The 27736-nt window shown below is 43.3% G+C and overlaps 1 protein-coding gene across 5 annotated transcripts in view; it reads right to left on the bottom strand.

Annotated features, from left to right (window-relative positions):
• PHEX (phosphate regulating endopeptidase homolog X-linked) overlaps window positions 1-27736 on the bottom strand; it is a 138753-nt gene that overhangs the window by 98074 nt on the left and 12943 nt on the right. For all 5 annotated transcript variants that reach the window (XM_007070474.4, XM_043537972.1, XM_043537974.1 and 2 more), the window contains one exon: window positions 424-510. In XM_007070474.4, coding sequence (XP_007070536.1) covers window positions 424-510 — 87 coding nt within the window. The remainder of the gene's footprint in view (window positions 1-423; window positions 511-27736) is intronic.

Here is a 27736-nt window from a genome sequence, read left to right as displayed (position 1 = left end):
TTTGGAGCCATCTGGTCCTTAATTGCCAGCTGAACAATTCCATCAGAGGATTCTATAAAACAATTTACTCATTTAACCTGCCAGTCAATGCTCCCACATCGCTTTGAGAGTCCCTTAAAGCATAATCACTTTTCAAAGGAGAACTACATAAATATAGTATCTTGTGCCTTTGTATATTCAGAGACACATTGCCTGACCTTACTGACAAAATAAGACACTGAACTTGTAACTAGATCCCTGTGAGTGGATCTTTGCATTTGCTTGGAGCCTCACTGAGTTTAGTGAGTACAAATGTCAGCTTGCATAGGTACAACTGCAGGGACTAGGCCTAAGCTTTCACTGCTTTCTTCTGTTAGCACGTCAGAGCCTCATACAGGTAATATACAGCCCTCCCATGCCCCCAAACAAAATCAAGTTACTTACTCTCATTCATACACGATGAGTAAAGGATTTTGGCTTTCTGTACAGCTTCACTGTCCCGTCTCTTGCTGATAGGTTTCTGTAGCAGTGCTGTGAACATACACAGTAAAATAAGTTTCTCCCAGGCCTTGGAAAATGCAGAGTTTGGTTTGTTTTTTAAATCATGCCACTGGTTGGAAAATGTATCATTGTGGGATGACTTCATGGTCTAAATACCACTCATCTCCTCAAACCAACAGTTTTAAATCCTGGCTGGGTTGTCTCAAACCTTACCCCTTCCAGGGTACTTAAACTGAGTTACTCTAAAGAGTTGGGAGGAGAGAGAGCCAATAAGGAGGAGACTTTCAAATGACTTTAAAACCCAAGCTTTAAGGTACAATTTTTTAAAAAACTGCATTATGAAGTGAAAATCATTGCACAGTATAGCTCATCCTTTGTCTTTTAAGGCAGGGTCGGGGAGGATAGAGCTTGCAAGCAGCTGAAAAAGTCTTTTCATTTCAGGGCCAATGCTGTTCTATACCACTATTTACCAGGGCCACCTTTTCATTTTTTGGCCACTGCCTTTTCCAATAATTTACCATACCACTGTCCCCACTGTTGTCTCATATAGGAAGGGCACAAAGAGTGAAGCTTGGTGATGACAGTCAATTCCATGCTGGAGGAATGGGGTAGCTTTCTCTCTACCGGGTACAGTACTAGAGACTATGAGGATGAGTGCCCATAATGGCCACTGTCTTCAGTAAGTGCTTAAGGAACTAAGCATTTCTCAGGAGGCACTCAGCACCTTGAAGGATCTGCCATAAAGAATATTACAAATACAACTCACATCCACCCATTTGAGGAGCAAAAATCTACACACAGAAAAAAATTGCAGAAGACAACAAAAATTCTCCTGCCAGCTACACTAACGCATGATGTAGCAGAGTACTGCAGGTGAAGTTCTGTATTAATACCTTGACAACAGTGTGGCTGTCATCAGTTTTGAGTGGTTAAAATTGTTGTATTATGACAGAATAAATACCAAAAATAGCAACAACAAAATTGGTTGGTTGGTTTTTAAAGACATTTTTAACATGATAATGCTATTTTAGTTTCAGATAAGAATCTCCCCCAGTCTACTGCAGGGCACAATTCTTGATAAGACTGAGATTTGAAATAAAATCTATCAATATTTCTGAGCTTCATAAACACAACATCATAGCTGTCACCAACATATCTCTACCAGAAGGCTCATGAGCAAAGTTCTCAATGGAAGTAGCTCAAGCCCTTTATTTTTTAAACAGGATTATCAGATCTGTCCAAGCTTTAAATATGACATTTTAAAGGGAACTGTGATTCAGATCTCAATAAATCTAAAAATGAAAAATAGCCTCCTACTAAAGCCAATGCTATCATTTCTGTTTCTTGCCAGAGAGTTGCAACAGTCATGCAAATTGGAAGCTAACAACGTTGGATAGCTAAAGCCTAGCTAAAGCCCAGAAGAGGGGAAGACCATAAGCTAAAATAAAATAAAACCAACTCTAGAACACTAACATAAAATCCTATTAAAATCAGACCCGGTGCTTTCCACTGAATAACCTTTTTTTTTTTTTTTTTTTTTTTTTTACTTGCTACAAGAAGCAGCTGTAACACTCATTACATTACAGCAAAGAATGACAGAGAGCAAGACACTTCCAATTTGCTTCGAAAAAATTAAAAATTTTGCAAAGAATATTCTGGATTCTGACTGTGAAACACGAGAAGCTCAGTTTTCAAAAATGGGAATCTTAACAAGATGGTTAAATCCTGCATTTTGATCCTCAAATTAGCTCTTTGGGGGTATAAACGCTCTTTACAGCAGACATGTGACCTAGCCTCAAAGTTCAGATTTGGATCCAAACTGCCCCTTAGTTTAAGAGGATTCCAATTTGGTGTTCTGGTTCAGGCCTCTCCCTCTCTGCTTTTTGTATCCTGAGGTGCTAATGCGAATATTCAAATGCAAAATTTGGACATCCTTCTATTTAAATTGCCATGTGTGAAAACTTTCAAGTACTAAAATTCTCTTTGCTATCACGTACTTGAGGAAGAGTGAGGAAAGAGGAGGAGGAACAGGTCTCTTTGTATCTATATCTACGTACACACATATTATAGGAAGAGCTGGTAGCAACCTCTATATTTAGCCGTACGAAGGATTCTTGCAACCACTCCTGTGAGAAACTCTCACACCATTGTTTGCAGGAGGCCTTTGATATTGGGCAGCTGGAATGTGCTCAGGCTAGAGAAGCGCTTTTTCATTGTCTCGAGAAATTCTGTTCATTTTTTGCTGAGGTATAAACTGTTAAAAATTCCCATTTCTCTTCTCTTGCTTGTGTTCCTCAGGAAAAATGTTGGCAGATTGCCAGAATAATAACTGCACACAAAAATTCTAAGGCCAGGCTCATGTCAGCACTAAAGTAGCAGCAACAGGAATATCTGGGAGCTGCCAGAGCAGCTGTAGTGGGCTAGGCAAGGGTGCCCCCATCCCCAGACCAGGCACATGGGCCCAGTGGCCTCTGCCCTCTTCTGAGAGTTCCAACATGGAGCAAGGTTTCATCACCCCACACTGTAATCTCCCCACTTAGGCTGAACACCTGTTCCCTAGCAGCCATCCCCCTGTCCCTCTGAGGAGATGGAGTTGCAGCTCCTCTAACTCCCAAAGGTAGGGAATAGGAAGCAAAACAGAGAAACTGCACACAAGATCAAGCACCGTCCGAACCCACCACATCCCACCCTCTGTGGGCACCAAGTGAGGCAGGAGCTATGCCAATTCCTAGTGGGGGGCTATAGAAAGAGGGAAGAGAGCCAGGCCAGGCTGGGATCCCCTTTCACAACCTAGCACTTGCACCCAATGGTCCACCTTCTGGGATAACAGCCTTCTGCTGCTTACAGCCCATGTAGTTAGTCCTGAAGATCCAGTGGTTGCAATTTGTACTGCAGTGTTAACGGTTCAGAGTCAAAACTATGATGATGATGATGGGGGGGGAGGGATGGTTACAGTCACACATGATAGAACCTTTTTCCTTTTAAAACACCCTAGCAAATTACATTTAAAGCTATATTGAAAGAAACTTATTTAGTTTTCAGACTCAAGTACTCAAAAGTTAGAAAGTGTTAGATTTGCACTTGCTTGTGCAACCTTAATTCCAGCGCCGTTGTACATACGTGTTATGATACAGTCTTTAATTACATAGTCCTCTATTACTTTTCCCACAAGATGCTTGCTTCATTCAGTGCACAGGATGTATAAGGGGGCAGAATTAAGGCTGCACAGGCAACTGTAAGCCTGGCATCTCCTACCTTTCAAGTGCTTGGCTTTGCAACCTAAATAATGTTCTTTTAATACAGATTTTTTAATATCACTCGTGTGCGTGTTTTATCTTCTTATTTCGGTTTGTGAAAACATAGTTTCCTTTTAACCCTAAAGAGAGTGTTAGCCCTCCAAGGATCCCTTTCAAAAAATAAAGCATAACAAAATTACTGTATGAAAACACAACTAATTTCAAAACTTTTAGACTCTGCACAGTCCATCTTATCAAAGAATGTGCCATCTGAAGCTGTGGAGATGCACAATACCATTCTGTATTGTCTCCTGTTCTCTTTAACATGGGCATGCTTCCTCTTCTCTTGGTTACTTGCCAATATAACATAACCCACTGGTGCCTGGTCTACATGTCACTATTAGAGTTCATGTGTAATCCAGCCTGCTGCTAGCCACTACTGATAATTTGATTCCCAAGGCTGTTGAAAGTGACGAGAAAAGGGGGTCTGAGACATGGAGGAAGTGAGGGGGTAAAACTGATAAGAGAAGTAGAGACCTAAGAGGAGGGTTGGAGAGGTTAAAATTAACAAAAAGGAGAAATGACACTGATATTACTATGGGATGGAGGGTTCTGAAATACAGGGGAAGTGTGTGAAACTAATAAAGGAAGCCGGAATAGTGAGACACGGATATGTGCAATAAACGAAGGCAAGCACCACAAAAAGAGAAGGGAATGTAGTGCTTCAAGTTATGAAACTGCTGCTTTAGTTTCTTGCATGCTGCACATTTACATTTCTAAGAATTCTCCTAGTGCATATGTAACCCACACACCTCCTGGGTGAGGTGTTGTGTTCCATTTAGTGGGCGGGGGGGGAGAGAGAGAGATAGAGATTGATTGATTGATTGATTGATTTACAGCCTTAACTGATAGTGGCTTTTAGCTCATGCGGTAGAGGTACATTCACTAAGCTCCAGAGGCCCCAGGTTCAATCCCACCCGCTGACAGCCAGGGTCTGTCAGCGTTACACAGATTTTGACAGTCATTCTGTTCTATGAATTGCTGCAGCCTGCTACAGAGGAGACACATGCTGTGCTAGAGACTTTACATTTCCTCTTTCTTCTTGTTGTATCCCATAAACTAAAATAAAAATCATTCAGAGTACTTTGTTGCTCTTTGAGTCTTATTAGTCTTAAAGTTTTTTATTATTAGTTATTATTACTATTATTGTGTAAGGAAAACAGAGTGGGGTGGGAGACCCAAGTAGTAGAGAAACAGACACATATAGGCCAAATTTTCAAGGGAGACCAGGGTCCAATTTTCAAGTGCACTAAATGGCCAACTCAATGGGCTTTGCTTGGTATGGGAAAGGAGGGCTCTGCTGTGATGAAGGTTGCAGAAGCTGAAAGAGTATGGCTTACCATGGCCGTCTGCAAGCCGAATTCTGTTGCCTGGCGCTGCGTGTGTGATCTCTAACACCAAAGCTGCAGGCGCTCAATATAAGATGCAAAATGCGACCTTGTACTAAAATCACATGTGCTATGTAATGTGAATAGTGTTCACAGTGAAAGAGTATAGCCATTGTTCTGTAAAATGTATCTTTTAAAATACTTCACTCCCTTTTTTTCCTCCAGCAGCTGCCAATGTTTCAAGCCTCCCTCCTCCGTCCCAAAGGCTATCTCAGATAAGGCAGCGAAAAAAACGCACACGCGATGAAATGTGCTCTGAGCTCATGCAGTTGTCCGGCACTGACAGAGCTCAGCAGAATGTGTGGAGGGACACAATAGCAGAGTACAGGACAGTGGCTGATGAACGTGAGGAGAAGTGGTGGCAGGAAGATCAGAGGAGGCATGAGGCAACGCTGGGGCTACTGCGGGATCAAACGGACACGCTCCGGCGTCTGCTGGAGGTTCATGAATGGCAGCAGGATCACAGACTGTCGCTGCAGCCCCTGCTTAACCGCCCTCCCTCCTCCCCAAGTTCCATAGCCTCCTTACCCAGATGCCCAAGAACGACGGGGTGGAGGCTCCGGGCACCCAACCACTCCACCCCAGTGGACAGCCCAAGCAACAGAAGGCTGTCATTCAACAAGTTTTAAAGTGGCCTTTTCCTTCCCTCCTATTCTCCTCCCACACCCCACCCAGGCTACCTTGTGAGTTATCTCCCTATTTTTATAATCAATTTTAATAAAGAATACATATTTTTTAAATGATAGTGACTTTATTTCCTTTGCAAGCAAGCTGTGATCAAAGGCGGGTGGCTTACAGGGAATTTAGAGGCAACCAAGGGGATGGGTTTTCATCAAGGAGACACAAACAGAAGTGTCACACAGTACCCTGGCCAGTCATGAAACTGGTTTTCAAAGTTTCTCTGATGCGCAGCACTTCCTGTTGTGCTCTTCTAACTGCCCTAGTGTCTGGCTGTGTGTATTCAGTGTCCAGGTGATTTGCATCAACATCCCACCCCACCATAAACATCTCCCCCTTACTCTCACAGAGATTGTGGAGCACACAGGAAGCAGCAATAACAATGAGAATACTGGTTTTGCTGAGGTCTAACCGAGTCAGTAAACTGAGCCAGCAACCCTTTAAATGTCCAAATGCACACTCTACCACCATTGTGCACTTGCTCAGCCTATAGTTGAACAGCTCCTTACTACTGTCCAGGGTGCCTGTGTACGACTTCACGAGCCAGGGCATTAAGGGGTAGGCTGGGTCCCCAAGGATAACTATAGGCATTTCAACATCCCCAACAGTTATTTTCTGGTCTGGGAAGTAAATCCCTTCCTGCAGCTGTCTAAACAGACCAGAGTTCCTGAAGACACGAGCGTCATGAATCTTTCCCAGCCATCCCATGTTGAAGTTGGTGAAATGTCCCTTGTGATCCACCAGTGCTTGCAGCACCATTGAAAAGCACCCCTTGCGGTTTATGTACTAGCTGCCCTGGTGGTCCAGTCCCAAGATAGGGATATGCCCCACCATAGTTAGGGAATCCCATTGCAGCAAAGCCATCTAGTATGACCTGCACATTTCCCAAAGTCACTACCTTTGATAGAAGCAGCTCAATGATTGCATTGGCTACTTGCATCACAGCAGCTCCCACAGTAGATTTGCCCACTCCAAATTGAATACCAACTGACCGGTAGCAGTCTGGCGTTGCAAGCTTCCACGGGGCTATTGCCACTCGCTTGTGAACTGTGAGGGCTGCTCTCATCTTGGTATTCTTGCGCTTCAGGGCAAGGGAAAGCAAGTCACAAAGTTCCATGAAAGTGCCCTTATGCATGCGAAAGTTTCAGAGCCACTGGGAATCATCCCAGACCTGCAACACTATGCGGTCCCACCACTCTGGGCTTGTTTCCCGGGCCCAGAATCGGCGTTTCTGGCATGAGCCTGCCCCATTAACACCATGATCTCCAAATTGCGAGGGAACATGGTTTTAGAGAAAAGTGTGTTCATGTCCTCATCACCACGCTTCTGTCGCCTCCTCGCCTGGTTTTTCAGGTGCTGGTTCTGCATAAACTGCACGATAATGCACGAGGTGTTTACAATGGTCATAACTGCTGCGGTGAGCTGAACGGGCTCCATTCTTGATGTGCTATGGCGTCTGGTCCTGCTCGGGCAATCCAGAGAAAAGGGCGCAAAACGATTGTTTGCCGTTGCTCTGACAGAGGGAGGGGTGATTGACAACATGGCTTACAGGGAATTAAAATCAACAAAGAGGGTGGCTTTGCGAGAAACAGAATGGCCCCCTCAAGGATAGAACTCAAAACCTCAAGGATAGAACTCAAAACTGGGTTTAGCAGGCCGTTGATTTCACGGAGGGAGGGAGGAGAAAATGAATTCAAAACAAATCTGGTCTATTTCTTGTTTTGATCCACTTCATCTATCTTTATACATCTTGCTGGCAGCAGATGGTGCAGTACAACCACTAGCCATCGTCATCTCCTGGGTGCTCGGCAGAAGACAGTGCAGTATGACTGCTGGCTATCATCATCTCCTGGCTGCTCATTAAAAGACAGTGCAGTAGGACTGCCAGTCGGACTGAATCGCCATGAGACGAAACTTAAAAGGGTAATGACCTGGCTGAGTCACTCCCATGTTTGCCCAGGCGCCCCTGACCTCATCGAGATCGGTTAAAAGAGCACCCAGGACTACGTCGACGACGGCTACCGGTCATACTGCACTGTCTGCTGCCAAAAGGCAATAAGCTGCTGCTGTGTAGCAATGCAGTACCGCATCTGCCAGCACCCAGGAAGCATACGATTACGGTTAGCTGAGCGGGCTCCATGCTTGCCGTGGTATGGCGTCTGCACAGGTAACCCAGGAAAAAAGGCGCGAAACGATTGTCTGCCCTTGCTTTCACGGAGGGAGGGAAGGAGGGAAGGGGGGCCTGACGATATGTACCCAGAACCACCCACGACAATGTTTTAGCCCCATCGGGCATTGGGATTTCTACCCAGAACTCAAATGGGCGGCGGAGACTGCGGGAACTGTGGGATAGCTACCCACAGTGCAATGCTCCGGAAGTCAACAGTCACCTCGGTACTGTGGACGCACTCCGCCGACTACATGCACTTAGAGCACTTGTGTGGGGACACACACAATTGACTGTATAAAAATGCTTTCTACAAAACGGACTTCTAGAAATTCGACCTATTTTCGTAGTGTAGATAAGGCCTCAGTGTCTGACACAGTGCTTCAGACATCAATGAAAGGTTCCACACAAAATGAGTTTGACATCCCTTATGCCTACTGAGACCCAGGTATATTTGGCTCTCTCCACAGACACTGCCTTCATATTGCCATGCTGCATCAATATTACTGCAGTATCTAAGGCTTTGTGTGTCCCCAAACTAATTAATACTTAACCCTAATAAAACCAGTGTTCTGCTTATTGGCAGAGGGAACCATTATCAACCACTTCCCCTCCTGCCTTCACATCTAACTTTTTTATCAGTGAACTTTCAAGCTGAACAGACCCTTCCAAGTTTGTCTTGAAACGAGTTTACAAAATTTGGGTATTAGCAGCAGTCAGCAATATTTGAGTCAGCAGTTGGAGTCAGGAAAATTTCCCCTTGGAGAATTTGTGACGAATTAGGCTATCAGATAATATGGCTAAATAACAACATTGTTGGGTTCCACTAACCGATTAAATTAACAATAACAGCATGCTAGTCCAGACCTCTGCCTGGCAGAGCCAAACAGACAAAGGAAAAAAATTTTAAAAAGTTCTTTATCTTACTCACACATCCTGCAGCTGAACAACTAAGTGAAATGCCAGTTATGATCACATATGGTACACGCAGAACACCTAAATGCAGAAGAAATACCATGTGACCTTCCCCAGCAAAGAATTAAACTTGAGTAACACCCTCAAAATGAGATAACTAGTTAGAGCTGAACAATTTGTACCCAGCTTTGATGAAAAGTTCACGAAGAAGTACAAAAATTGAGCACACCATGCTCGATCACAGATACAGGTTAAAACTCGAACCATGGCTGATTTTAATATTGTGATTAACAGGATCAAAGCTCCATTTTGTTAGGCAGTGTACAAATACATAGCAATAAACAGTCCTTGCCAGGGGCACCGGTACGGAGGGCCAGGAGGGCTATGCCCCCCCCTTTTTTACTGGCTGTAAGGATGAGTGACAAGGGAAGGGGGTGGAGAGAAGCGAGTGGGGGCGGGGTCTTAGGAGGAAAAGGCTGTGTGGACGCGGGGCCTCAGGGAAGGGATGGTGCTGGGGTGGAGGGTTGGGGGGAAGAGGTGGGGCTGGGCCTCAGGGGGGCAGGTCACTGTTCAGGTGCCTGTGGCACCCCCACTTTTACGGCACTTCCGCCACTCCTGGTCCTCACTCCAAGGAGTGTGTCATCTAAGAAGAGAAGTGACTTGCAAGGGTGAAGAGTACATCTGGGATGGGAGTTTTCAAAAGCACTCAGCATTGGTTTAATTCTGGTCCCACTGAAGTCAATAGTAAAGCCCCATTGGTGTCAAGGGGAACAGATTTTGACCAACACTGACCATTTCTCAAAATCCAACTGATGCTATGTAGCACGTATGCATTTGCAATTTTTTTCTTATTATATGTTGACAATGATGCCAAATGCCACTAAACCAAGACAAAATAATTGGCTGATTTTTTTTTACAGGAAACATGATGTAGCTAGGACATAAGGAAGGATTTGAAGGAGGAGGGCCTAGTGGCCTTCAGGATGAATTCTGGAAGACTCTGATGCATGAGGGGCAAAATAGGAAAAAGCACAGGGATGTTTATGTGACAAACGGCAAAAGAGTTGGCATCCTTGGTAGAGTGGCAGAGGCAGGGCAGCAGCATGATATGACAAAAGGGTGGCTAAGTAGGGAGGTGCAGAATTAAGAAGATTCCTGAAGGTGAACACAATAAATAACCATTTAAGAAGGGAGGCAGTCATGTGATCAGAATGATGGGCGAGGAAGATAATCTTAGCAACTGCATAGTGTACTGACTAGAGAGGAGATGATATGGATATTGGGGAGGCTAGCGAGGAGGAAGTTAGAGTGTTCAGTATGGGAGATGGTGAGTTTGGGATGCTTGAAGAGAAAGAAAAGCGTGGATATTAGAAATTTGGAGAAATTAATGAAGAAGCAGCAACATTTGAACAGGACAAGAGAGAGGGAGGAGTTGAAGATGACTCCCGATCAGTGTCTCTAATGATCTCTTTGTCATTAGCTTAGAACATCTCTGTAATCTGTACGTCTCTGAAACATGTGATCAGTGTAACTCTCAAACATAGCTGGTGACAATCGGCCACCAAGAGCACAGGGTTTCTCTACCCTGAGAATCTCTAAAGCACAAGGCACAGTGTCCATCTCCTGACCATACAGTACCAGAACCATGTGCCAGAGACAGCAGGTTCTTTCATGATATCTTTCAGACCCAGAGTCCTGAAGCAAGTCACTTGTGTAAACATTCCCTTATGCTCTACAGAAAAGGAACGTTTTTCATCCTCCACTTTCCAAGATGGAAGGGACCCAATGTATATGCAAAGAGGAGATGCACAGTAGATATCAACAGTGATAGATATCAACACTGAAAACCAGGCCTCATTGAAGGCAATGGCAAGACTACCATCAACTTCAAGAGGGTTTGGATTCTACCTCAGCTCCCTAACTGAAGTAAAAGGATAGATGTTCCTAAATGACAGCACGAAAAGGTGCCAAATAACTAAGGGCCTATGCCTGAAAGGTATTAAGGACCCACAACTCCCACTGACACCTCTAGTTGTTTCAAGAGGTCAGCACCTCTGAGGCCATTTTGATGTAAACTCTTCGGGACAGAGACTGTGTCTTCTATGTCTGTAAGGCACAATATAAAAATAAGTAAGAATAGTTCATGGTTCTTCAGATTCCAGAATCCACTAGTACACTTTGTCTTAGACACCATGACTTAGACACGGTGGTCATGTGCATAGAATAGGACTCTAGATCGGTAGTGAGGTAGATTAGAATGAAGGAAATCTAACTTGATTCATCACCTCTCTGTGGATAAAGTACTAGTTCCAGTGTCCATTATAACTAGATTATGCCTTCTCTTTAGTCACTGCTTTAATTTCCTTCAAAATTCCAAATTCACTTCAAAATTCTTCTCCAAGGGACTTCACTGGATTTGACATTCACTATCATTCTCATCATCTGGGTTCTACGCTTCAGTATTGTGCCAGGTGGCTTGGGCACAGGATGTATTTTATATGTGAAGATGGATATAAATAGGGCAAGTGCCCATATCTTTTGATAACTGTGCTCCAAAGCTCTGGAATGCTGTAACTTGCCTCATTTAGTGAGTGACATCTGTGTACTCTGAAGTATGTTCAAGGTGTTCATGGTCTCTTAAACCTTCTGAGCTTTCCAAATTGTTTAACTGGTTTGGGGTCATTTCCTTTTGTCAAGAGAGTTAAAGGCTGAAAGACTCCGGCTGCAAATGTCTTTATTTTTAGCTGCCTCGGTGTTAAGAATCAGATCAAATCACTTTATATAGCTCTTACTAGATCATGCCCAAAGCACTGAGGAGATAACTGTAATATAAAGTAATATACAATTAGGAACAGTGCTCAACCCTATGAATTCTAGGTGCTCAGATTTCAGTGTGATGGGCACAGTACAAAATCTTATTAGATGGGCAAACAGAATCAGTAGCTGCAGCATCTTTCCCTTGGGAAAAGGTATTCTTACTAAACCCATTCAGAATGCGCTCCTTTAGGATATGATAGACTAAAAAGGCAAACTTTCTGAGGTTTACTACCCATACAGTAAATAGCAATCATCTACTGTTAAAAGTAAGTATAATTCACTTTACAAACTAAGCTTTGCTTTTTTTAAAAAAAAAACTATTCTAAAACTGCCTAAGAATAGTCTTGTGGTTAAATTGGTACCTTTAATCTTACTTGCTATTTCTAGCTCTTGTTGATTTTCCAGCCTACAGTCTGACACAGCTTCTCTTTGGTTTTCAGACTCCTTGTTTTATTTACTGTAATGAGAAATCTTCCCCCCCCCCCCCCCCCAATTTGGACTGCATGAAAAAGAATCTGTAGTACAGCAAGATTTGGGAAAAGATGGATCAGTTTGCATTTCATTTTTACTCAAAATAAAAATATAGATTCAAATTACCAAAGTCATGGTCCATCTATAGACTGTATACATTCTATGCTATTTTTGATTATTTAGCACATACAATATATCTCTCAGAAACACATATCAACCAAGCATGTGATTAACTAGGTATATTTGATGCACTAGAAAAACAATACGAGAAGAATGTATTTTTCACAGTTCTGAAAACCTTCCTGGTTACAACTGGGGAGAGATTATTATCCCAGGAAAGACAATTACATTTTTGTTTTGTATTCATCCCCCCCGCCCCTGCCTTTACAAACATTTGCAGTAAGAAGAATTAGCAAATTTATATATTTGGAAAGATAGATTTGACAATGAGTTGAAATGTATTACAATGCTTTTCACCATTCACCAAGGAATGCTCTCATGTGTGAGCATGCCAGTTGGAAGGCATTCAGATACCATAATGATGGGTGCAGTAGAAAAACCTAATAGAAGCATGCCATATCCTAGAAAGCAGTGACTCCAAAAAAACATGTCTCCCAATGCAATGCAGTGGCACAAGAGAGCCAATGTGATTCTTGGGCGTATAAAAAGGGGAGTAGTGAGGAGCAATAGGGAGGCAATTTTAACGCTGTATACAGTATTGGTGAAGCTGATACTCAGGCGATCTGTGCCTGACAATAGCGGGGGGGCAGAGTGGGGGCAGCTGGCTTCAGCAGTGTTACTGAGCATGCTCAGTATAAGCCAAGCAGCAAATCTCGGGGCGGGGGTGCACATGACCCCACGTACCCTGCCCCCCCCCCTCTTCCCCCGCCACGTTGCCTCTACTGGTACTTGAATTCTGCATCCAGTTCTGGTGTCCACACTTTGAAAAGGAAATTGCAAAGTGGGAGAGGGTGCAGAAAAGAGCCACAAACATGAGTTAAGGGCTGGAGAAAAAGGCCTTAGAATGAGAGACTTAAAGAGCTCAATAAGTTTCAGTTCTCAAAAAGAAGATTGAGAGGTGACTTGATTACAGTGTGTCAGTGTACCTGCACTGGGAGAAAATTCTGGTTATGAAAGGGCTCTTTAATGTAGAGGAGAAAGGCATAACAAGAACCAATAGCTAGAAGCCGGACAAATTCAGATTAGAAATGAGGCAAAATATTTTCACAGTGAGGGTGATTAACCACTGGAACAAACCAAGGGGAGTGATAGATTCTTTAGCTTTTGATCAACACTGGATGCCTTTGTGGAAGATACGTTTTAGCCAAACACAAGTTATTGGGCTCAATGCAAGAGGTCAGACTAGATGGTCTAATGGTCCTTTCTGGCCTTAAACTCTATAAACCTATGAGAAGGATCTCAAAGCACTTTATAGACATTAAGCATGAAATAGGTACAACTTTATCAACATTTATAGATAAGGAAAATGAGCCAGAGAAGTCCAATTCCTGCTTTTCTTACTCATGTGAGTAGTCGTATTGATTTCAATGGTCCTTTGTGAGAGTAAAGGCAAGCAGCGTTTGACCCAGAGAAAGTAAGGGCTTGATCCTTGAAGGTATTGAATGCCTTTGGCTCCCACTGAAGTCAGCAGGAGTAGAAATTGCCCAGCATGTCATGTGAGATGCTCAATATCTTGCAGAATCAGACCTTAAATGGCTCACACTAAGTCCCACAGCAAGTCAGTGCCAGAGCTGGAAATGTCTACTCTAAAGATGCAGCCTGAACCCCTACACGTTTACAGGTGCAAGGTTAGCTCCGCCACAATGTGCATGTGACTATGGGCTTTAATAGTATGATCACATGCCATGATTTTCTCAAACTCTCTACGTTGAACATATAGAGAGCCAAACTTGTTAACATTTGTGGAAGATTCTTCCAGCAGCGGGCTGGCCAGCGTAACAGACACCATGATAAAAAACAATAAACGAAAGTCATAGCTTTTGTTACGGAAGTCATGTCTTGACAAACTCAGCCTTAATTATAGTGGTGCAGATTTACATGAGCACATTCCAAGAAGTATTATTTCAGAATGGTTTGGGGTCAGCTGACATTCATTTAGAATATCTGATTTCTACTCCCATTTTTCAGGAAGTTCCCACAGCTTGGATATACGAGAGAGAGGGCTGACATCTGGGAGTTTTATGAAAGAAGAAACACTAAGTATATAATGTTCTATCTCAAAATAAAAATACCAGCCACAAACATCTAAAATTAGGCACAATGTTGTTCCTCCAACTTGACCAGTGGTCTCTTCTCCTGAATTGTACGTGCATTAATTGAGTTCAGTAGGCTGCATACCACAGCTCCCCTAATATAGAAATCCAGGTAAATCTGGGAGATTCTGAATAAGATTTAACCAATAAGCCCTGGTCTACACTAGGAGTTGAGGTCGAATTTAGCAGCATTAAATCGATTTAACCCTGCACCACGATGAAGCCCTTTTTTTCTACTTAAAGGACTCTTAAAATCGATTTCCTTACTCCACCCCCGACAAGTTTTGAACTTTTGTGTATTAATTGGGAACAGGAGTAACCAGTCCTGTGATGCCTCAGAATGAGCTGTTCTGAGAACACATTGCTCGTGGTATATTCTTATTTTAAAAAATATATTGTTATGTTGATATTGTGAAACATTTTATTCAAACCACATCTCACTATGACATTCAAGTCTGGATAACTGAAATTACCCATTATCACCCTTCTAGTATATTTTTTTGCTTCCTTAAACGCTCGTGCAATAAATATTCTGGATCAGGTTAACCACGAGTACATGGAATCATTTCCACTGAAATCAATGAGGTTGCATCTTCTTACATCACTGGTGGATTTGGCCATCTGACTTAACTTCATTGTGTTGATCTGGACATTGGTTGTATATCTACCAGCAATGATATGGCCTCGATTCTGCAAATAGAACCACATGGACCTTCGTGCACATACACCCAAATGGTTCTCTTTGCAGGTTTAGGTCTTATAGGTCTTATATTCTTGTAGCCTGGTATTCCATAAAGATTCTACCAGTCATGGTCCTCTTCCTGACCAGAAGTTAGTTCAGAGAGTCTATGGAATCCTATGTACAGCACTGTTCCAATACCAATAAAACCCAACCTATCTTCCACAGTATAGTTATTATGGTATTTGATTACATGGTTTCATTCCACTGTGTTTTAGAAAAGCCAATCATGTTGAGACCTTCTCCCAATGTCAAACATTCTAGCCTACCCATTTTTCCTGTTAAAAATTGGTATTTAGTAAAATATTACTTTCCTGGAATCTCATTGAGATGAGAACTACACTTACTTTTTTTTCCCCCTATCACAAGCCACCATCTCTGTTAGTCACTCACCTTTATTCACCTGCTGGGCTCTAGTTCAGATGTCTAATTTGCTCAGTCTATACCTCCCACTCACACCACACTCCTTTTTAAAGGTAATCTGCAAAAGATTGTTCTTTTAATACAAGCTTCCTTCTAAAATTCCAAAAAAGTAAATTTGAAATCCCTCATAACTCAAAAATGGTTCATGCAATTTAGTTAAACCTTTTAAAAAAATCAGCTCTGTATTGAGATTAAGCATAAGAAATTTTCTTCTTAAAAAAAGGAATGTTTTGAGAAGGTGAAAATACCAGTATAGGATGGAGTGCGTCTTTCATTCTATGTTTGTGGCGGTTATAATATTGCTAATATTAGCAGCTCTGGTAGAGAAACAATTGGAGTAGTGGCCCTTACAAGTTGTTTAAAACAAATTTTGCAAGCGCTATTTTCAATTTGCTTTCAGTTAACACATGAAACTGATACTTTGATCTTTGTTAAAAGTTCAGGAAATGACCAAGTTAGCAGAAAAAATGTGCAGAAATGTGATTTCATATGCAAAAATTATCTTTGTCCAAACAAAGTTTTGCATTTTTAAGTCACAATGTTGAGGTCTTTAATTAAAAAAAAATAATCAAAAAACAAGCTATGGCCTACTGTATTACCCAGATAAAAATAACACCTAATGTTGCTGGTTATTGTCTGAAACTGGATGATTATTTTATGAATTCAAAATGAAAAGTAGAAAATTTTAAAATTCAAATTTCAACTTTTTTTCCTGAATAGTTCACATAGCTCTACAAGAATATCTTAACCGCTAACTCTTCAGGATCCAAGGAGTCAATGTTTGTCTCAAATTTGGTTAAAATACAGATAGACGATAATTACATTTATAAACAAAAGCTACACACGTTTCCTCTTCAGCAATTTATTTTTCATCAAACCCTTAACACAGACTCAGGCTATTATTGTCCCATTCTGTTGTCAATCTTCCACTATCTTTGCTTCTTTCTATACCTTCTCTAGCACATGCTCTCAGCTCCTCCATTACATGGTGAAGGCTTCTGTGGGATTCAGGAGGACCAATAAAGGGGCAGAAGAGAATGTGAGTTTTAGCATTGAAAGGACTGTTGAGCCTCAGAGACCTGGTGGAATGGGATGCTTTTGTGGAGCAGGGAGGTGAGGAGAGGGTGACTCATTCTGGGAACCTCAGCAAGAACCTATGATAGAAGTTAGCAAATCCCTGGAAATGCTGCAGGTCTCAAACATTCCAAGGTGTCACCCAAACCAGGACTGCCTTCACTGTGCATGGGTGCATCTTGACACCCTCTGGGAACTAGAGAAACCTCAGAAAGTCTATGGAGGACTGGTGAACTACAGACCTTTCCAGCTTAGTGAAGAGGCCATGCTGGCGTAGCCTTTTGACAGTTGTACAGATATGCATGGTGTGTTGCTCTATGTCAGAGAAAATCAATTTGTCATCCAGAAATACCACCACATTCTGGTCCAGCACGTCCGAAAACACATCATCGATGGCATGCTGGAATATGGTGGGTGTGTTTGTCAAATCAACTGTCATTACAAGATATTCAAAGTGACCATACCTGGTTCAAGAAGCAGTTTTCCACTCATCCCTCACTATAGTACATAACAGGTTGTATGCCCCTTGGCGGTCCAGCATGGTATATACCAGGGGTGGCCAAACTGTGGCTTGTGAGCAGCATGCAGCTCTTTTACAATTAAAGTACGGCTCGCGGAGCCCCCCATGAGTCCCCCATTCTCAATCTACCAGACTTGGGGGGAGGGAGCTTGAGATATCTGCCTTTCAGCGGGGTGGTGGGGTAGGGGCGTCTGCGCAGCAGGGATGGGGATCTCAGGGCTTCAGCTGGAGCAGGGCTGAATCCCCGAACTCCGGCAGGTACCTGCCACGGGGCTGAAACCCCGAGCCCTGGCAGGCTTTCCCCAGCTCCCGAACTTCTGAAGATTGTTGTATGTGGCTTGGAGAATCAGTAAGTTTGGCCACCCCTGGTGTATACCCAGACAGCCTCCACATGGTCTAATAACCACTCGCATGAGTGATGGTGGATAGCAATTCCTGATTATGAGTTGGTTCAGAGCCTGGTAACCACACACACAATTGGAGGCTTCCATTCTTCCTCTTCATGAAAAGTACTGGCACCCCAGGGGACAGGTGGATTTGCAAATAAACCCTTTGGGCAGGTTTTCTTGAAGGTAAGGCTGTGGGGCAGATAGCTCAGGCTCGGACATGGCATAAATGCACCCAAACAGAATCTTTCTTCACCCCTGGTTACTATTCTATGGGGAAGTCATACTCCCGCGGTGGTGGTAGGGAATCTGTGATGGAGGAGGGGGTTCAAATATATCTGCATAATAATTTTACTGTGAGGAATTGGTGTTCAAGATCTGTGGCTGAACCAGCCAGACCAAGTGCTCTGCTTGTTGTCCTTAGAAACCTATTGCACACTTACCACCAGCTGTGGGCTGGCAGGGCTGATGGCACAACTCTGAGGGGAAGCTGACCTGTTCCCGTTCTTATGGCAGACTGACCAGGAGATAACCAGAATCAGAGGAAAGTGCGGGGAGCAGATGACATTGAATTTCAGTACCTCGGGATGTCCTTTGATGGTAGCCTCCAAGGGCACAGTTTCCATGGCCACTCGGCCAAAGGACAAGAGGGATCCATCAATTGTCTCTACTAGGTCTGGGATGGATTTCAGCTGTAGGAGAATCTGGAGGGTTCAGGCTACATTCACATCAATGAGTGGCCACTGTGGAAGAATTTACTGGGTATGTCCAGGTACACCTTACTCAGCTAGAACTTGTAGGTGTGGTATTGCTAACCGGGAGCTGGCACGCATTCCAGTCAGGACCATGGTTCAGACTTGTGGGTACACTTTGTCAAGGCACTCCCCTTTTCTCCTGGCACCATTCCCACAATTGATTGTCCATCTAGACGGTGAGATCAATAAAAGCATCTGGGTCTGCTAGGTTCTCAATCAGGGCCAGCTCATCCTTGATTGCTTCTCACAGGCCACACCCAGAACCATTGTAGTTGGGCCACCTCATTCCAGGCTGACATGAGCCAGCAGAAATGCACTACATAGGAGGGAGCTGTACCTTGCCACTGTCAGAGCTTATGCCGGGCGGCTTCTATGGTGCAGGTGCAATTGGGATCACCAAAAATGGTTGATATCACTTGCTGGAAGGTGCCCCAGTTAGACAATCTCAAGTAAAGGTCAGGCCCAACCCAATGCTTCTCCAGTCAGGAAGCTGACTAGGAGGCCTACTCTGGCTGCGTTGGAGGAGTACATCTGTGGGTGAAGCAGGAATTGGAGGCAGCACTGATTCATGAAACTTCAAAATCTTTGGCCATCCCTGTCAAAGCGCTCCAGAGGGGGAATGATGGGTGCTGACTCAGGTCCAAAGCAAAGTGCTCTCAGCAAGAAGCTGGAGCACTTGGTCCTGCAACCTTGGTTTTCAGCAGCCAGCTGCATAGCCTGTGCCTGGCATCACTTGACTGTCTGTGGGCTACCTGCTCATCAGATGTCATTGTTCCTTGGGGTGGGAGGGGCTCTGCTGGATCCATGTCTGGAAGGTTATGCTCTGTCAAGGGGTTAGTGGTCCAAGCAAGCTGTCAGGACTGGGACATGGGCAGTCTGACCTAGAGGTCGGAACCAGAGTCCAACCCAGGGATCAAGCAAGAGTCGGGTCCAGTGCAGCTCTCAGGAAGTCTCCCCATTGCTCAGACAACTTCCTGTGCCTCCTTCTGGCTTAAATTGTATGGTCCAGCCAATCAGTGTGGATGGTTATTGTCCTTAGTCAGGATCCTCGTGGGGAGTGCCTCTTGGAGAAGTCAGAGTTCTGCTAGCCTCTCACTTCCAATAGTTCTGGGTGAGTTACCCAGTGGCAGCCGAAGTGAGAGAACTGTGTGGGAACCTAGGTTCGAGACCCATGTGCACTCTCACTCATTTCTAGATTTACTCTAGCCCAGAGTGTGGTAAGACCTGCTTGCTGAAAGGTGCCCCAATTCAAGGGAAAAAGAGCCAAGAAGCCATTTTCCCCATTGTGATTTTGTACATGAGCCAGGTACAACCTCAGCTCTTGCGCACCAACAATAGTGGAAGGAATCCCAATAAAGCAGGCAAAGGATGGGGACATGATCCCATCACACCCCATGCTAGCCAGTGGAGAGGAGCTGGCATATGCTAATGAAGTGCAACCTACTAAATCATACTAAGCTGTTACTGCTGTGTATGCTCTCCCAGGGCTCCACCACAGGCAGAGGTTTAAAGCTATACTCTTGTCCTGTGTGTTCTTTTAATTAGGAATAAGAAAATATTCCTTTCCTGCCAGGCCAAGTAGAAGCAATCCAGGGCACTGGACACAACCCACATAGAGCCCTCTCATGTTGTATCCTACCCTTTCTTGGGTGGCAGCAGGTTTTAGAGTTCTGATGAACAGGGCTGCTTATTCTTGGAGCTACTGACTCAGGCTCTGTAGAGGCTCAGGCAGGCACCACTTCACTTTGTTTCACCTTTTGAAGCTTTTATTTGCATCCATGAGGGCTACAAATATAATCTCGGGGGAGCTGAGCTCTTGTCAGCTGACTCCAGGATTCCAGGCCCCAGGCATGGGCCATCACGGCCTATGCCTTAATCCAGGCCTGCTCTGTTTTAATCAGCTGCCTCCTCTATTTATTTTAAAGTACATCTAATGATATAAACATCAACACCAATTAGACCGTCTCGACAAACGTGTTTCAGTTTTTGACACAGTAAATATCCACCAGCCTCCCTCATGAGGGTAGTGTATTTCTGACCACAAATAGTCTAATGACACTTGAAAATAATTGGCCCATCATGATTCCTTTGGCATTTATGGTAATGCTCTTAAATCATTGCTAATTAATGTGGCATTAATGAGGATGTAATTAATATGCATTTCCATCAGAATTCTATGATGATTTAGTAATTAATCAGTCAACAGTGATATTGTATCTCAAGAAGAAATAAATAAGTTGAACAAATCTTTCAAGACAAACAATTTCATAAAAAGTGCACTTGAACAAATCTGATTCAAATAATACCATTTTAGTTTTGCTTTTTTCCTAAGAAGCCATTTTGCCAGCCAATATCAATTTCAGCAACATGCAGGTTTACGTGAAAATGCCAGTTATACAGCTGTGCTAATATAATTACTTCCTAATGCTGTTCAGTGGTGCCTGAAGGCCATACTATGCAGCATGTAGCCCAAATGACAGTGCTTTGAAAGTCTATTGCTACACTTTCAATGTTTTGTAAGGGCTATGTATAAGAATTTTATAAAAAAAAACCTATCTGAGCTTGTGTGTGAAAAGATAGACACCTCACTTGAGTTCAGATAAAACTGAACGAACATAACTACGCACAAACTAAAACAACATTCTTTGATAAACTTTTGGAGAGAGGAGGGTCTGTTTTCACAAACCTAATTTTAACATTATTTTCATAAAAGCTTTGGAGGTATACTCTCGTGGCAGCATGCTACAGGGGGTTATACACACGTAGCCATAAGAGAGTAGAACCATTAATTTACAACAGTGGCATAAGAGTAATAGGCAAAATTGTTACGATAGAACGGCAGTGTAATGTTTAGCAGCAACATTACGCTTTACTTCATGTTATTCATAGTTTTACCATGCATTTTCAATAACTGGTTTTCATCAGGGAATATGGAAAATTAGATGACACAGAGATTATCGTGGTTTTAAGGTAATAAATGTTTCTTTTTCTAGAATTAAAGGCACAAAGAAAACAATGATAGTTTTAGAATTTTTTCATCTTTGGATACAAATCTATCATTTTGATATACACAACAGCTTCAATAGATAAGCTTGGTACAAAACTACTATAAATACTGCCTCAAAAATAGAATGAAAAGGTGATAGAAAGTCAGCTTTCGGTACCGATGTAATGATCTCTCACAAGACTCAAAAGCAAGAAGGTGGTGTTCTGCTCTTCTGACCAGAAAGGCTCTGTGGGAATCCTGTGGCTCAGCTGCTGTGGAGCCTTAAACCTCATTCAAGAACCAAAATGATCTCCTTTCTTCACCCATGGTTTCCCAAACACACATTACACATACAGCTTTTCTTTCTAGATGCCACAAGAGCCTGCAAAACTTCCTGGCTGTTCTACTTCCTGTTCAGGTATGTTACTTTAACAAAAAATAAGTTGTACTGTACTGAGTTGGCAGACTTTCATATCTTGTTTTACCTTTCTGGGAAAGTCTCACATTTTGAGTAATGCTTGAATCTCAAATTTTATGCAGAGATATAAATACCTCTGTATTTATTGTACCATTACCAGTGGAATTGGAGTCAGAAGGCCCATGTTCCCTGGAGGAACTGTTATTGACCGGACTCTGGCAAAAAAGGGAACGTGGGGAGTTAGACTGGAAGTAATTCAGCCACATGGGGAGAGCAGTGTAAAAGGTTAGCATCACTCTTCGTAAATGAAACACTTACATAAAATATTTTATAGTCCAATAATTTGTACTCATTAGCTAATTAAATGCTTCCAATAGGTCTACAATGCAGGTATTATACATGTTTTACAAATTGGGAAAACTGAAGCACCAGCATGTATTAAGATTAAAAGAAAGCATTGGAGCCAGAGAATTCAGGAGTTCTTGAATTCAAGTTCTGCGTTTGGATTACTGGAGCACACTTCTCAATTCTGTTCCATCATCTGGCATCACCAAATGAGCAAACTGCTCAGAGAGTGAGAAAACTGCTCAGAGATGAGGGGATGAGCAAACTGCTCAGAGAATGAGAAAATATCTGAACTCTTACTAATAACTGGGACTTGGGAACTGTCTGGCAGTAAAGTAAAAATCTCAGTTAAAAACACCGAAAGCTTCACCAAGTACCTTCTGAAAAAACTTTTTTTTCATATTATGCTGTTAGATAGAAACTTCTACCCACCTCTAATAGTATTGGAAAGAATTCTCAAAAAACTCAATCACTGATATACAGAATGAGGGGGAAGAAGCTGGTGATATCACTTCTGAATGTGATTCTGAATATGAGACAAGAAGTAGGAATAACAATAGCAATGAATGCCATACTAATGATAACATGCAAACAAAAGACTATACTGAATGCAACACACCCAAGAGAGTCTTCATTGTTATAAATGACACAGTCCTACATGCAGTGTATGCAGTGTAGTTGTAGCCCGGTCCCAGGATACTAGAGAGACAAGTTGGGTGACCAACTTCCGTTGGTGAGACAAACAAGCCACACAGAGCTCAAAAGCTTGTCTCTCTCACCAACAGAAGTTGCTCCAATAAAAGATGTTACCTCACCCATACAGCCCCACATGACATTATCATCATAAGCAAACTAGGGAAATGTGGTCTAGATGAAATTATTGTAAGGGGGGTATACAGCTATTATAAGATCATACTCAAAGAATAGTTATCAGTGATTTGCTGTTAAACTGGGAGCATGTATCTAGTGGGGTCCCACAAAGATCTGTCCTGGGTCTGGCACAATTTATTTTAATTTATTTAATAACATGGACAATAGAGTTGAGAGTAGGTTTATAAGATTTTGGATGAGACCAACCTGGGAGGGGTTGCTAGCAGGATTAGAATTCAAAATTATATTGACAGGTAGGAGAACTGATCTGAAATCAACAAGATGAAGCCCAATAAAGACAAGTGCAAAGTACTATACTTAGGCAGAAAAAATGAAATGCACAAATACAAAATGGCTAGGCAGTGGTACTGCTGAAAAGGAGGGGTCAATAGTGGATCACAAATTGAACATGAGTCAACAGTGTGACTATAAAATGTGATAGTAAAAAGGCCAATAAAATTCTTGGCTGTATTAACAGGAGTGTTGTAAGACATGGAAGGTATCTGTCCCACTCTAGTCAGTTCTGGTGAAACCTCAGCTGAAGTACTGTGTCTTTGGTGCCGCTTCTTAGAAAGATATGCACAAATTGGAGAGAGTCCAGAGGAGAGCAACAAAGATGATGAAATGTTTAGAAAACCTGACTTATGAGGAAAGGTTAAAAAAGCTGGCCATGTTTAGTCTTGAGGAAAGAAGCCTGAGGGGAGGCCTGATTACAGTCTTCAAATATGTTGAGGACTATTATAAAGGGGATGGTGATCAATTTTTCTCCATGTCCACTGAAGGCAGGACAGGAAATAATCCACTTAATCTGAAACAAGGCAGATTTTGGTTAGATATTAGGAAAAACTTTCTAACTATAAGGGCAGTTAAGTACTGGAATAGGCTTCCAAGGGATGGATCCCTGTCATTGGAGGCTTTTCAAAACAGGTTTAACAAACACCTGTCAGGGATGATTTAAGTAATCTTGGTCCTACTTCAGTGCTGGGGGCTGGAGGATCTCTTGAGGTGCCTTCCAGCCCTACCTTTCTGACAAAGTCAGACCTGACAGCTATAAAAGAATCCTGGAAGGCAGGTATATCAGTCCTATAATGGCAAAGGCCTTTTTTCCTATGAACTGAGAAGAGGTTACCTCAGATTAATTAGACCTGGTTCCAATTAAGGGCCTTTTAAAAAAACCCTCTGGTGAAAGAGAGGATGGATGAGAAACAAACTGCAGCAAGGTTAGAGACAGCTACGTTTCTGGTTTTCGACCTGAACACCCAGTCGAAAAGGGACCCTGGTGGCTCCAGTCAGTACCACTGATTGGGCCATTAAAAGTCCAGTTGGCAGGGTTCCGTGCGGCTCCCCAGAAGTGGGGACATGTCCCTTGGCTCCTATGCAAAGGGATGGCCAGGGGGACTCTGCACACAACCCCTGTCTCGTGCTTCGGCACCACAGCTCCCACTGGCCAGAAACATAGCCAAAGGGAGCTGCGGGAGGGGGGCAGCGCCTGTGGGCGGAAGCAGTGCACAGAGCCAGCTGGCCATGCCTCTGCCTAGGAGCCGGCAGAACATGCCGGCAGCTTCCCGGGAGCCACCTGAGGTAAGCACTGCCTGGAGCCCACACCCTGAACTCCCTCCCGCACCCCAACACCCTACCCCATCCATGAGCCTCCTCCTGCACCCAAACTTCCTTCTGGAGCCTGCACCCCAAATCCCCTCCCATGCCCCAATCTCCTCCCCCAGCTCAGAACTCCCTCCCACACTCCAAACCCCTCAGCCCCAGCCCAGAGACCCCTCCTGTATCCCAAACTCCTAATCCCCAGCCCCACCCCAGAGCCCACACCTCCAGTCAGAGCCCTCACACAACACACCCTGAACCCCAACACCCTGCCCCCCACACCCTGAACCCCTTATTTCTAGCCCCACCCAAGAGCCTGCACCCCCATCCCAAAGCCTGTACCCCCTCCCACATCCTAACCCCCACCTCAACCCAGAGCCCCCTCCCACACTCCAAAATCCTCATCCCCTTCCCCCTGCCCAGAGCCCCCTCCTGAACCCCAAACCTCTCATCCCTGGCCCCACCCCAGAGCCTGCACCCCCAGCCACAGTCCTCACCCCCTTCGCACCCCAACCCTCTGCCCCAGCTCAGAGCCCCCTCCCGGACTGGGAACCACTCATTTCTGGCCCCTGGAACCCCCACCCCCTCCCACACTCCAACCCCCACCCCAGCCCAGTGAAAATGAGTGTGAGTGAGTGAGGGTGGAGGAGAGTGAGCAACAGAGGGAGGGGAGATAGAGTGAGCAGGGACAGGGCCCCGGAGACAGGGCAGGGGTGGGGCAAGGGTGTTCGGTTTTGTGAGATTAGAAAATTGGCAACCCTAGAGACAGCAGGGAGAAAAGGCTTTTCCTAGGTGGAGCTACTTGCCTCCCTTTAGGGGAAACAATAAGTTTACTTCTATTTGGGGAAGGGCTGACAACCAGAAACCAGCATAATGAGTCAATGGTCCAGTGAGGGGCAAGGAAATGTATTTCTTTTGTATTGTGGGGTTTGTTTGTTTTTATTAAAAGAACTACTTGGGCCTACCATGAGGCCCACTGTAAATAGGCCAAAGTTAAGAATTAAAAACCTCCAGCATAGGACTGATTTACTCCAGCCCTTCTGGCCAAAGTGAGAAAAGCTGAAGCTGATGTGGCAAAAGAGGTGCCTTGCCACACTTTTTGTGAAATATTGTGTAAAAATTTTTAGTTCCTATATAATTAAGAGGGCTGTGGTATATTGCAGTCACCTGGAGATTTGTTTAGTAAGGTAAGACTGAGACCCTGAGGTGTTAACATGAATAATAATTATTTTTATTCATAAACATTGAACATTTATTCAAAACTCTGCACACACACACACGCAAAACATTTTTTAAAATCCATACAAATTGATCCAATGTTTATAATCTATAAACTTTCTATCTCCCTTTTTATCATAATGAGACTTTCCTACCGCATCTTGCGAACCCATTAGCGAAGAGATGAGTTTTGCAGTGTGCCCTAAAGGTCACTGTATCTTTGGTGAACCAAGGAAATGCGTTCAGCAGTCAAGCCTCCCTCAACCAAGAACATCTTCCTATTGTTTAAACCAGGGGACCAATGCTTTTTCTAGAATTAGAGCTATTTGATTTTCTTCCACTTTTGGAATGAAAACAGACAAATTTCAAAATTGCCTATGATCGAAAATGGAGCCATGGCCTCAAGGCAGTCTTTATGGCTCGACTGCCTGAAGCCATGGACTCTGGAAGTCCTGGGGTCCCAAGCTCCAAGGCAGTTTGCATGGCTGGGCTGTCCCAAAGCCATGGACCCTTGAAGCCCTGATGTCCCCAACAGGGTGGGCTTCTGTTTCTCTACATCAGCCCTGATGGGAATGCCTCATTTTATTTAAAAGGATTTTCATCTGAACATAGCAATGATAAAAAGCTTAGATCAACAAATTAGACTGAAATAGGTGCCAGGATCAATATGGGATAAAATCTGCAGAATGGTTTCCACAGTTATAAATTAAATGTGAAGGCCTGAAAGACACCTTTACATACTGTTCATATAATTCTAAATAGCCTCCTATGCAATGCTGTGATTTAGGAATGTTTGCACAATTTTGTAATTTATTGCTTCCTGCCTGGCCACATAAACAGCTGCACATTGTTGTTCTGCAGACTTCAGGTGGGGGAAAAGAAATAGTATAGTGCTGATCAAATTGCACTGCAGCTGATGAGTCCTGATTTACTCACCCCAGGATTCCAGTTTTGCATAATTTGCAAAGTATCACCCGCATTTAAATACTAAGATTATACAGTGCTCCGAAATGCTAAACAAACGTCAATGATCAACATGGAAATTTAGTTGGAACTGAAATAACTCAGCAGGAAATGTCATGGTAAACGAAACCCATTTACAGAGAGAGAGAGAGAGTGCAAACTCCACTTTATTTCACCTTGAACAGCAGTAGTGTCTAAGATCTTCTCTTTAAACAACTTGGGCCCCACCTAAAATGTTTCTTCCATTTTGACAGATTCTACTGCTATGAGAGCTATTTGCTATACTTAAAGATTGGGAACTCTACTGGAACGGACAACCTCCATCAAACTGATGGAAAGTTTTGAAGTGCACCTAATATAACTGCAAATCAAATGTGGTCTTATATTAGACATCATACAGTCTATGCAGTGTTGTTGTAGCTGTGTTGGTCCCAAGAGATGAGACACACAAGGTGGCTGAGGTAATATCTTTTATTGGACCAACTTCTTTTGGTGAGACACAAACTTCAGAGCTTTGTGTTGCTTGAAAGCTGGTCTATCTCACCAACAGAGGTTGGTCAAATAAAAGATATTACCTCACGAACCTTGTCTCTCATCATGCAGTCAGCCAGCAACGGTTAAATACTAGAGGATACACAATAGACAAACCAAAACTCCATATAATTCCAAAAATATCAACCAGGAAGTTTCATGTTAGATTTGTAGCACCTGAATCTAGGTCAAAACCAAAATTACACAGCCCTATTTTTCAATTCATGACCTATCTGAATTTTCGCAAGTTGGAGGCTGGTTTACGGTATGCTGCCAGACAGTGGGTGAAATCTTGGTCCTATTGAAGTCTATGGAAGTCTTGTAATGGATTTAATAGGTTTAGGATTTCACCTATTACATATCATTAAAATGTTGTGGATGGGGTTTGCATAGGGGTTTTGGTCTGTTTGTTTAAAAAATAATA

This window comes from Chelonia mydas, chromosome 1, assembly GCF_015237465.2.
Source record: "Chelonia mydas isolate rCheMyd1 chromosome 1, rCheMyd1.pri.v2, whole genome shotgun sequence".
NCBI lineage: Eukaryota > Metazoa > Chordata > Testudines > Cheloniidae > Chelonia > Chelonia mydas.
The sequence above is the reverse complement of the archived record's forward strand: the minus strand, read 5'-3'. Positions and strand labels throughout refer to the sequence as shown.